The 12,364-nt window shown below is 48.3% G+C and overlaps 1 protein-coding gene and 1 long non-coding RNA gene across 2 annotated transcripts; both read right to left on the bottom strand.

The window, feature by feature from the left end:
- Nucleotides 1–425: 425 nt before the first annotated feature.
- LOC135306070 (uncharacterized) lies at nucleotides 426–1,385 on the bottom strand. The gene is made up of 3 exons (XR_010366938.1): nucleotides 1,237–1,385; nucleotides 947–1,124; nucleotides 426–630 (listed from the first exon to the last, which is right to left on the bottom strand). It is a non-coding gene; the product is annotated as an uncharacterized LOC135306070 (long non-coding RNA).
- A 5,841-nt stretch (nucleotides 1,386–7,226) lies between these two features.
- LOC135306065 (probable inactive protein kinase DDB_G0270444) lies at nucleotides 7,227–7,767 on the bottom strand. The gene is made up of 2 exons (XM_064429627.1): nucleotides 7,621–7,767; nucleotides 7,227–7,508 (listed from the first exon to the last, which is right to left on the bottom strand). Exons 1-2 carry the CDS (start codon nucleotides 7,642–7,644, stop codon nucleotides 7,299–7,301), a joined length of 234 nt encoding a protein of 77 aa, XP_064285697.1. The 5' UTR covers nucleotides 7,645–7,767; the 3' UTR covers nucleotides 7,227–7,298.
- Nucleotides 7,768–12,364: the final 4,597 nt, after the last annotated feature.

Here is a 12,364-nt window from a genome sequence, read left to right as displayed (position 1 = left end):
TTTGCACAAGGATTGTCTACAATGCAGGAATGTTCCCAATAAACCATGCTTCTCCTGACCTTCATTTTTCTGGGTTTCCACCACATGATAGAAGAGACAATCAATGAAAAAAAGCAAAACAACTTGTGGGGAGATGTTTTTTCCTTTCTTCAGGCTTCCTCTTTCTTTTGTTCCCTCCAGAGCTCTCACTTCATTTCTGCTGTTGTTTGGAGCACGTGCTTCCCTGGGCTTCTTTTGGCTCTGGGTGTCATGGACACTCTTAATTGTGGATTTTTTCCCCTTCATCTACTTCTGACCTCCAGCCCTGGGAACCTGGAGCAAGTGGAAACTACAACTTGGCAATATGCTGCCTGTGCCTAAAGCAAATGCAAGGAGAACTGGGGTGTGAAAAATAAAATTTGTTTATTAGAGAAGAACAGCAGCGAAAATACAGAATATATTTACATTGCAAGAATATTTGTAACAACAACAATTGATAGAACATATATACAGAAAAACCTATCTAACAAAAAATATATGAAACGTATTTATAGAAGACAAACACCATAAAAGCTATATCCTAAAGACAACATCAAAGTGTAAACCGTATGTAGAAAAAGGTGGCATCTCCCTCCATGATGTCCATCGCACCTGGAAGAAAAGCAAATGCCACGGTCACTCCAGTCAGGCACAGAGGGCTCTTGCATGTGCCCCCAGGCTGGCACACGCTGGCCCAGCAGCAGGACTCTGCTCCCAGAACTGAGCCTGGCTGGGTCTGGGACGGAGCTTGTGTGGAGCAAGCAGGCACAGGACAGGCTGTGGATGGCCACCAGAATCCAGTGCCCTGGGTACAATGTCCCTGAGCAGGGAGCACCCAGCCCAGCCCCAGCCTGGCAGCAGGAGACCCACTCTGCCTGTCCTGCTGCTGGCATTGCTCTTCATGCCAAGATCATGGCCTCTTCCTCACCTTTTTAATCAATGTCCATGTCCTCAATGGACTCTTCCATATCCACATCCATCTCTTCTTCCTCATCCACATACACGTCCATCTCTTCCTCTCCAGGGTCTTCTCCATCCATTTCCATCTCCTCCTCCATATCAATCTTTGTATCTACCTCCATCTCCTCCTCTCTGTCTGGGACAGCCTGCAGAGGCAGCAAAACCTCAGAGTGGGGTCCCTGTCCCACTCCATCCCCACAGAGCTCCAGCCCACTCGGGCAGGTGTGGGGTGTCCACCTCCATGGAATGGCACCATACCATCCTCAGGAGAAATGGGAGCATCCTGCAGGGCTGGATGATGAAATCGAGACACTAAGGATCTTTCAGGACTGAATGGGTTATCAGGGGGCAGGTGAAAAGCAGAGTGGGCAGGAGCAGGGTGAAGAGCATGTGAACACAGCGGCCAAGGCTTGTGTTGTGCCCTTTGCTGGGCGCTGGACGTTCCAGCTGGAGCGTGGGCTGTGACATCACAGTTCCCAGGCTCCATCTGAAGTGGACAGTGGAGACCGTGGAATCATGGAGTCCCTGAACGGTTGGGCTTGCAAGGGAGCCTGAAGAACAACATCTTGTTCCCAGCTGAGCAGTCTTCCCCCAGAGCGTGCTGCTCAGAGCCCTGTTGCCAAGGATGGGGCATGCACAGCCTCTGTGCACAGCCTGGGCCAGTGCCCCACCACCCCCAGTGGGAAAGAGCAGCTTCCTTAGATGCAGCTTCAATCAACCCCCTGCAGTTGAAAGCCATCCCCCCTTGTCCTGTCAGCACAGGCCCTGCTGAACACTCTGTCCCCTTCTTTCCTGCGGGACCCTTCCAGTCCTGCACAGCCACAGTGAGGTCTCCCAGTGTCTCCTCTCTCCAGGCTGAGCATCCCCAGCCCCACTTGCCCAGCAGTCAGTCACATCAGGGCGAGTCAAGGCTGCAGGGTAGCAAATAGCATCAGGAACTGAGAGATGCAAGCTTTAGACCCAGGCTTGCCTCTAAATGTACAAAATTAATAACAGTGGAGCGGAAGATGGTGGGACACTGGTTCTGTTCTAACTGGTGATTTATTTTTCTTCTTTTCTGTCATGCTGACCCAGGTTTTTCTGTTTGAAAGGAAGCTTGGCACAATGTCCATTGTCTTCTCCATTTGTGAAACTCTAAGTGGAGTCTGGGCAGGCTGATATGCAGAGCAAAACCTGAAAATACACTAGTGATCTTGAGCCTGTGGGAAGCAGCTAAACCCAGCCAAAAGCAATTTCTGGAAAGCTGATCCTGGTTTACATTGTCTTGAGTTTGGCTTTGCCAACTTCACCGGTCATTTATGAAAAACCAAAGAAAAAACTCAAACCAAATCAGACAAAAACCCAAACAAACACAAACCAACCCATGCAAACTGATCCAAGAAATAGATAAAAAACGCCAAATAAAACCAAAGGAAATGAAGAGTTAGTATTAGTTGCGAGGATAGCACAGCAGGCAAATGGCTGCTTCCCACAGGATCACCATCAAAAGCCACATAGAACAGCTGCTCCAAAATATACCCAAGAGGAGAAAAAGAAAAAGTGATGCATGGCAACTTTGGGGGCAGCTCCACATTCAGGTGAAGGATGAGCACGCAGTGGTACAGATCCAGCATTGCCCACCGTCCAGGCTGCTGTTTGCTCCTGATGAAAGACCCTTGCAGGACTGTGGCCCCTCTCAGTGCAGTGTCAGTCACTGCCAGAGCTCTCAGCTGAGCCACTGGCATTTGCGGAGTGACATCCAGCCACAATCCTGCTGCCTTCTGAGCACCTGTGGAAGATCCTGAGCATCTTCATGCCTAGGACCACAAAACAGCTCAGGCTTTCTCTGAACTGGTTTTCAGGGGAGGTTTCCATATCCCTGTGAGATCTGTTCATCCCTCAACATGTATGACTTAATGTACAATGATGCATTTGTGTTCCTTCCTTCCTCCTGTGTGCCAGTGAGAAACCATCCATGGGAATGGAGGATGTTGTGTGCAGGGCAATGTATTCCTGGCTTGCCATTTTGTTTCACTGTCACTCAGCTGAACATGGTCCTTACCTAACAAGGACTTCAAAGAAATGGGTAGGAATTTTGGCTCCGAGAGGAGCAGAAAGCACATTTTCTACAGCACATTCCAGCAGATTCCCTTTCCCTGGCAGAAAAGTGATTGCCACTCATCTTCCTGGGAAGAATGTGAAGACACATTCAGAGATCCCAGGTTCAGCTGGCCTTTGGCTTTGTCTACCTCATTTCACACATCCACTTTCAAGGGCCATTAGAAGAGCCACGTCTGCCTTGCTACCCAGAAGTTCTTCCCAGGAAAACAACCAAAAATTTGCTGTCCTTTGCTGTGGTAGAAATCTCATCACAATTGTGACTCTGTGAGCAATGACAGCCAGTGATTTTGGGGCTGTAACAGCCGAGAGTGTGGCAGAGCAGGTTTGATATTCTTTTTAGAGTCCTGAAAGCATTGTTCCTAAAACAATCTTTCTCTCCTGTCTTCTGTCATCAACTGTGGAACAGAGAAAATGGAAAGGAGTAGAGGTTTGTTTAAATTTACTTTATTTTAAGTCTTCAAATAGTGTCAGCTCGATGCATGATACTTTAGAAATTGGATTAGTAGCACCTATTTCATCCCATCAGAGAGGTGGGATTGAAGACTTCCAACAACAGAAACACTGGATGTGCAAGAGCTCAGTTTTCCACCCCTCACACAAGTAACTTGCTGTACTATTTGAAGCAGCCTCAGCCAGATCGATTAAAATACTGCTACAAACAACAACAGAATGAAAATGTTCCAACAAATGGGGAAAAAGAAGAAAAGTGGGCAGCAGCCCTTTCTTCAGAGCTTGTGTTGATTTTGCCAAGTCAGATGCAAACAAGGTTTGCCATATTTCTTTGCAAGAAAAATGCAGCTATTGAATAGAAATCTATCTCTGAGGCTGCTAAGTTGGGTATGATTTTAGAGCTGGGAGGAGCAAAACAGGTTCCAGAGAAGCTGTGGCTGTGTCACCCTTGGAAGTGTTCAAGGCCAGGTTGGATGGGGCTTGGAGCAACCTGATCGAGGGGAAGGTGTGCTGAGTCTGGTGAGTCCATGAAAAGAAACTTTTGGTTTTCCTGACATGCTGCCTTTGCAAGGGGAGGTCACAACTACCCCACATAGTTTGAAATGCCCTGAGCAGAACCCAGCTCTGCTTTCTCACAGGTGATGAGGGATTTTCACTTGTATTTTACGGGGGATTTTGACAGGGCAGAGCAAGAGCAGCTGAATGTGTTTGACAGGCAAAGAGGGCCAGTGTGGCAGCAGCTGAATTCAATGGAGCTTTTCCTTCTGTGATCCTGTACAACCTGAGGCACTCTGGGGCTCTTGAACCTGGCAGCTGGGCAAGTCAGTCATTGGAACAAGTGATAAATTAACCTGCTCCACTCTCTTGAGCATGGGTGTGATGAGCCTTAAGTAAAGCCAGGAGCACTTGCCAGGATGGGAGCTTGTTCTTTGCCAGGGTGGAGGGAGAAAATCTTGCTTGGAGCAAATAAAGCAACTCTGCTTCCCCAGGAAGAGAAGCAATTAAATATGTGAGTGCTGCATGGAATGATTTGCACAAGGCTATATCTCGTCTGCTATGCAGGAATGTTCCAAATCAACCATGATTCTCCCGACCTTTATTTTTCTGGGTTTCCACCACATGATACAAGAGACACTCACTTGAAAAAACCAAAACACCTTGTAGGGAGGCATTATTTCCTTTCTTCAGGCTGCCTCTTTCTTTTGTTCTCTCCAGAGCTCTCCCTTCATTTCTGCTGTTGTTTGGAGCACGTGCTTACCTCTTTCCTGATGCCCTGCGCTTCTTTTGGCTCTGGGTGTCATGGACGCTATTAATGGTGGGTTTTTTCCCCTCCATCTTCTTCTGTTTCTTCATGTGGTTTACCTTCATTTACCTGTTGGAGTGATGGATTTTTCTCACCTTTTATTACTCAGTGCTTTTTCTTCATTCTCTAATACCAACTTGTCACTTGCCCTGTGGCTGTTAGGTGCCAGTTATGGGAGCATGAATTCTTTCTCTAGCCCTTGTCTGAGCTTTCTCAGGGAGCTGAGAGCTTTTTGGGGTTCAATTTGACTCAGTTCAGCGCCTTCCTTGGTGCTGCCTGTGTCCTTGAACACTTGAAGGGAATAAAGTCTCAGTGTGGAGATGACAGCTGTGAAATGATGGCTCTTTTGGAGAAGACAAGAATGCTGTTGTCAGTCTTTTCAAGGATAAACTGAGCACCTGGTTTTGGGGAGAAACCGGCTCAGCTCAGCACAGAGGTGGCTGTTGCAAGTGCCCAGGTTTGGAGGGAAGGCTGCAGCTCCTGGGGGTGTGTTGGTATGGGGCTATAAGGTTTGTGCTGGGTCCCTGGAGCAGTGGGAACACCCCACTGTGAGAGGCACATCAGGAAATGGGTGCAGAAAGGGCCTGAAGTGTGACCAGCTATAGTGAAGGGTTCCATAGGAAATAATATTTTTGCTGAGATTTTGGACAGTTTGAGGCTCCTTCTCGTGTCCTTTGCCTGATGAACATTCCCCTTTTGCAAGAGCTTGGGGAATCCTGAGCTCACACAATGAAAATCCCTGATCATTATATCTCTTTTCTGTTTTTTGGTGTTGTCATCCCAGCAGGAGTCAGAGGAAGAGAATATGTGTGACCTGCCTGGCTTTAACAATGTGCCAGGAACAATGCCATGGGGAAGCTGGTCAGAGAAGCATCTGAGAAGTGTGTGGTACATCAGTGATGTCCTACTACTGATCTTTGCACAGAGATGAAAAAGTATCAGTTTGCATGGCCTGAATGTCTGGCTCTGGACATTCTGCATTACACAAGATGTGCTGAGCTCATCTGCCTCTGAAATATCATCTCTGCACCTTAGCCAGGAACAGCATCAGAGTTCTGAACAGATTCATCAAAATCAGTCATAACCCAGAGGCAAACCTTGGCAATACACATGTGTGGCAGGTGAGGAGACCAAAAGCTTCCATTCTTGTTGTGGGGAATGAATTCAGCAGTAAAATAATCCTCTCTCTCGGCATGAAAATACTTTTGTTTCAGCTCTGCCCCAGACTATCAGTGTCAAGTATTTCACTGGGTGCTTAGGGGTAGGTTCTCCCCCTGGAGCTCTCTGCAGGTTGGTGCTAATTCAAGATGTTCCCTCAGGTTCAGATGTTTTGCTGCCTAAGCAGAGTGTGCAGAACAGGGATTACAAGCACTGACATTTGCTATGCTAGAAAGTGCAAGGGACACATTTGTGCCAATGAAGGTCACACCTTGAACTAGGAGGATCAATTCTTGTTGTGCTCAGCAGAGTCTGGGGACAGAGGGGGTTTCCAAAGGAAATCTTGGTCCATGTAGGGCTGAGGCTCCCTCCAGGCTGGCTCCAGCCCCTCAGGGTGCCCAGGAACAGGGCTTGCCCATAGCCCAGTGCTCCCTCCTTAGCCCTGGGGCTGCCCAGGGAAGAGCCATGGCTGAGGCTCTGCAGGAGCACACAGGCTCAGCCCTGCTCCAACATGGGATCCATGGGCCAGGGCATGCTGGGCTTTGCTCCTACAGCTCCCAAGTGTGTCCAGAGAAACTGCAAGGAGAGGCTCACCTCTGTAGGTGGGACCCCTCTGTGCACAGGGACCCCCACTCCTGGGGTGGCTGTGCCAGGGACCTCCAGCCCTGGGAACCTGGAGCAAGTGGAAAGCACAACTTTGCAAAATGCTGCCTGTGCCTGAAGGAAATGCAAGGAGAACTGGGGTGTGAAAAGTAAAATTTGTTTATTACAGAAGAACAGCAGCAAAAATACAGAAGATATTTACGTTGTAAGGACATTTGTAACAACAATCAATAGAACATATATACATAAGAACCTATCTAACAAAAAATATATGAAACATATTTACAGAAGACAAAAAGCCCTAAAACCTATATCCTAATGACAACATCAAAGTGTAAAACGTATGTACAAAAAGGTGGCATAGCTCTCCATGATGTCCATAGGTCCTGGAAGAAAAGCAAATGCCACGGTCACTCCAGTCAGGCACAGAGGGCTCTTGCATGTGCCTCCAGGCTGGCACAGCTGGCCCAGCAGCAGGACTCTACTCCCAGAACTGAGCCTGGCTGGCTCTGGCATGGAGCTTGTGTGGAGCAAAGCAGGCACAGGACCGGCTGTGGGTGGCCACCAGAATCCAGTGCCCTGGGTACAATGTCCCTGAGCAGGGCGCACCCAGCCCAGCCCCAGCCTGGCAGCAGGAGACCCACTCTGCCTGTCCTGCTGCTGGCATTGCTCTTCATGCCAAGATCATGGCCTCTTCCTCACCTTTTTAATCAATATCCATGTCCTCAGTGGACTCTTCCATATCCACGTCCATCTCTTCTTCCTCAGTCACATCCACCTCCATCTCTTCCTCTCCAGGGTTTTCTCCGTCTATTTCCATCTCCTCCTCCATATCAATCTTTGTATCCACCTCCATCTCCTCCTCCATATCAATCTTTATATCTACCTCCATCTCCTCCTCTCTGTCTGGGACAGCCTGCAGAGGTAGCAAAACCTCAGAGTAGGGTACCTGTCCCACTCTATCCCCACAGAGCTCCAGCCCACCCGGGCAGGTGGGGGATGTCCACCTCCATGGAATGGCACCATACCTTCCTCAGAACAAAGGGGAGCATCCTGCAGGGGTGGATGATGAAATCCAGGAACTCAGGAGCTGTCAGGAATGATGGGGGTATCGGGGGGATAAGAAGAGTGAAAGGCGAGGGCAGGAGCAAGGTGCAGAGCGTGCGAACACAGCGGCCAAGGGTTGTGTTGTGCCCTTTGCTGGGCGCTGGACGTTCCAGCTGGAGCGTGGGCTGTGACATCACAGTTCCCAGGCTCCATCTGAAGTGGACAGTGGAGACCATGAAATGATGGAGTCCCTGAACGGTTTGGCTTGGAAGGGAGCCTGAAGAACAACATCTTGTTCCCAGCTGAGCAGTCTTCCCCCAGAGCGTGCTGCTCAGAGCCATGTTCCCAAGGATGGGGCATGCACAGCCTCTGTGCACAGCCTGGGCCAGTGCCCCACCACCCCCAGTGGAAAAGAGCAGCTTCCTTAGATGCAGCTTCAATCCACCTGCTGCAGTTGAAAGCCATCCCCCCTTGTCCTGTCAGCACAGGCCCTGCTGAACACTCTGTCCCCTTCTTTCCTGCGGGACCCTTCCAGTCCTGCACAGCCACAGGGAGGCCGCCCAGTGTCTCCTCTCTCCAGGCTGAGCATCCCCAGCCCCACTTGCCCGGCAGTCTGTCACATCAGGGCGAGTCAAGGCTGAAGCGTAGCAAATAGCATCAGGAACTGAGAGATGCAAGCTTTAGACCCAGGTTTGCCTCTAAATGTACAAAACTAATAACAGTGGAGGGGAAGATGGTGGGACACTAGTTCTGTTCTAACTGGTGATTTATTTTTCTTCTTTTCTGTCATGCTGACCCAGGTTTTTCTGTTTGGAAGGAAGCTTGGCACAATGTCCATTGTCTTCTCCATTCGTGAAAGACCAAGCGGAGTCTGGGCAGGCTGATATGCAGAGCAAAACCTGAAAATATACTAGTGATCCTGAGCCTGGGGGATGCAGCTAAACCCAGCCAAAAGCAATTTCTGGAAAGCTGATCCTGGTTTACATTGTCTTGAGTTTGGCTTTGCCAACTTCACCAGTCATTTATGAAAAAGCAAACAAAACTCAAACCAAATCAGACAAAAACCCAGTCAATCAAACAAACAAACCCATGCAGCAAACCAATCAAACAAATAGATAAAAAACGCCAAATAAAACCAAGGGAAATGAGGAGTTAGTATTAGTTGTGAGGATAGCACAGCAGGCAAATGGCTGCTTGCCACAGGATCACCATCAAAAGCCACATAGAACAGCTGCTCCAAAATATACCCAACAGGAGAAAAAGAAAAAGTGATCCATGGCAACTTTGGGGGCAGCTCCACATTCAGGTGAAGGATGAGCACGCAGTGGTACAGATCCAGCCTTGCCCACCCTCCAGGCTGCTGTTTGCTCCTGATGAAAGATTCTTGCAGGACTGTGGCCCCTCTCAGTGCAGTGTCAGTCATTCCCAGAGCTCTCAGCTGAGCCACTGGCATTTCCAGAGTGACATCCAATGGGATACCCTTTTCGGTTTGTCTCCTAATGCCACAGGGGTCCTAAACAGTATATGCCATCCCATTTTTGTTCCGTTGATATTGACTGCTTGGTTTTATTTTGTCACCAGTTCTATTCATTATGAATTGGAATATGATGAAGATACTAAGGAAGTTAGCACCTATAATTAGTGCACATAGCTTAACTGATGCGGCAGCTCATTTAATGCTTGCTAGGAAAGAACTAGAAAGATGTAATGAACAAAATTGGAAAAAAAAATAAATGGGGGATTTGTAATAAGTAGTAATACATTTGTTCATTAATTAAATCAATAGATAAATAACTATATGTTATAAAACAATAGTTAAATAGCCAAAAAAACTTCTTGTGCAGATACATATGGTTGCTGGTTTACTATAGTGCTTTGGGAATTCCATTGTAAAGTTATGCCTTGTGAAAGGAAAGTAATGAGAAGCAGCTGTAACAACAATCCTTAAACTCGCTAGAATTGCTTAGCTTGCAGAAAGTGTATAGTACTAGTAAGAATTGCTTAGCTTGCAGAAAAGTGTATAGTGTTCTGTATAGATATGCCTTATAAGGCATAAGTTCACTCAGCGTTCACAAAGAGGAAGACTAAGGGGGACTAAGCCTTCATCCCACGACCACCAGAAGGCAGAAAAAGACCCCCTAGCAACTGAATGAGCAAGCGCAGAAGACAGATCACGTCATCCCTAAACCCGGAGAAGAAGACAATAAAAGGTGGACTCAGGGGATAGGAATTTTGTGAGCCAAAGTGGAGCGGAGACTCCGGGCCGCCCAGCGCTGTCCTTGCTTATTCTTGCTTGCAAAAAATAAGAAAGATAATTATTTGATCCTTAAATTCAGTGGACTTGTTTATCCCACTGCCCAGACCCTAAACTGCCCCAAATGTGCCCCAGAAATGTCTCCAGGGACCCCAAAGTGGCCCCTTTTACCCTGTCCGTGAAAATAATAAAAAAATATGTCAAAAGATCTAAAAATAGCACTAATTAGCATTAAGAAGGAGAAATAAATGGCCAATAGTGGTCAATGATTTAATGAAAGGAATTGTTTTATTTAAAACCAATGACAAATAATTTTTTGATTGCTAAAAATGTATTCAATTTTTCACATAAATATCAAAGGTAATAGAAATATACAGTAATACTAATATAAATTAAAAAACTATAATTATAATTTTATAAATTAATCAATCTTATTTATTTTAAAAATGCATACTTTTTTATGTTTTGGGATGTCAGTCCCAGGGCCATGTCAGACATGGTGAGGCTGGGGTGAGGAGCAGGTTGTCCAAAATTGGTCAGCCTGCAAGGGGCTTGTTCCTCTCCATGCCCAGATCTTCTAGGGAGACATTCAGCATCAAGATCACCTGGGGAATCATTCTTTCACCTCTTTTCTGAACTGAAAAATAAAAACCCACACACGTGATTAAAACCAAACATCATGCCGTCGGTGCACTTTGAAATCTCCCTCCTTAACAGAACTCCAGACTGACTCCAAGCAGCTCCACAAGCCCTGGAGGCTTGGAGGAAAATTGAAGGAAGAGAAAGAGCCCCCCAGGGCTTTCTGTGTTTTAATCAGCCCCACGGTGGATTTGGGGCTGGGTCCAGGAGCCTCAGGCACTGAGAGAAGGATGAAGAAGCTGCTCAAGGAGTCAGCAGCAAAACTCCAAGTGCCTTGGAGCATGGCTGGGCCCCAGTGAGGGCAGGGAGTGCCAAAGGCTCCCCAGGGACTGGTGAGAGCAGATCCTTGAGGCCAGGAGTGCAGGGAGCCCAAGGCTCAGGCAGGGAACTGCAATGCTGAGCAAGGCCTGGGCTGGCTGGGGGAAGCAGAAAGGCCAAGCCCTGAGCCCAGCCTGGGCCAGCAGGGCCTGTCCCTCACGGGTGGCTCGGGGCTCTCTGTGGGGCAGGGGGATGTCAGGGGCAGCAAGGACAAATGCCATCAACCTGCAGCCCCTGCCAGCCTGGCCAGGGAGGCCGAGGGAGAGCCAAAGTGCAGCCCCTGCCAGGAAAGTTCCTGCTGTGGGGCCTCCAGAGGCGCTGCCCGAGCCCAGGGCACAAAGGCCTGGGTGCCTGTGGCCCTGCCAGCCCTGCCCAGCCCTCGGCCATCTGTCCTGCAGGCTGTGCCCCCTGTGCGTGCTGCTCCTGTGCCCTGGCTGGCTGCACTCGCCCCTCTCGCTGTGCCCCAGCATTTCTCAGCCAGCGTTTCTGTGCCCTCCCTGGGCTCCCTGCACCCAGCGCTGCCAGCTCCTGGCACACAGAGCCAGCCATGGCCCAGCCTCACGCTGCCACACCTCGAGCACCACAATTCCACCCTGGCAGGGACTTTGCTTTCTCCTCAGCTCCAGCCTGAACCTTCCAAGCTGCACTTTGGGGATGTTTCCTGCAATTCCCACTCCCAAGGAAAGCTCTGTCTCCTGCTGGTCACAAAGAGAGAAGGGCTGGTGGGAGATGTGCTGGTCAGAGGCTGTTTGGGGCTCAGTCACCATGAAATTATGAGTTGTTTCAATATTGTGTGAAAGAAGGAGGGGCATCAATAAATTTTCTGCCCTGGACTTATAAGAGCAGACTTTGGCCTATTGAGGATGCAGATTTGGGGAGTACCAAATCAGGTATTGATTTTTTAAAGATAAACAGCCCATAAAAACAACGAGTTCCAGGAAGGATGGAAACGCTTCAAAAAAGAAATCTTGAAGGAGCAAGAGTAGGCTGTCCCTTTGTGCAGAAAGATGACCCAGAGGGGGAAATGACTGTCATGGCTAGGCATGGAGCTTTTGCAGGAATTTAGGGGTTACAAAGAGGGTGCAGCGCCTTTGGACATAGGGGCAGGTAAATCAAGAAATATTTAAGGTTGTTGTTAGTTTGTGCAGAAAGAAAATTAGAGAAATGAAAGCTCAATTAGGACTTAATATGGATACTTCTGTGAAGGATAATTATTATGTTTTTATAAGCACATTCATGGCAAAAGGAGGGGTAAGGACAACCTGCATTTCTTATTGTGGGAGATATGGTTACCAAAGATGAAGAATGGGCTGAGGTACTTCACCCCTTCTTTGCCTCAGTTTTCAACAATAAGACAGGCTATCCTCAGGACAAGTGTTCTCCTGAGCTGGTAGATGGGCACAGGGAGCAGAACAGCCCCTGGAATCCAGGAGTAAGCAGCTGGAGACCTGCTGAGCCACTCAGGTGCTCACAGGTGTCTCTGGGATCAGAGGGGATCCATCCTAGAGGGATGA

This window comes from Passer domesticus, chromosome 8 (assembly GCF_036417665.1).
Source record: "Passer domesticus isolate bPasDom1 chromosome 8, bPasDom1.hap1, whole genome shotgun sequence".
NCBI classification, from domain to species: Eukaryota; Metazoa; Chordata; class Aves; order Passeriformes; family Passeridae; genus Passer; species Passer domesticus.
Note: the sequence above shows the minus strand (reverse complement) of the source record. Positions and strands in the feature narration are given on the sequence as shown.

Coding starts and splice junctions, on each gene's coding strand:
- LOC135306065 (XM_064429627.1), bottom strand. CDS start 7,644: ATGCTCCCCTTTGTTCTGAGGAAG. Junction 7,509..7,620: donor TCCCCTTTGTTCTGAGGAAG/GTATGGTGCCAT, acceptor CTACCTCTGCAG/GCTGTCCCAGACAGAGAGGA.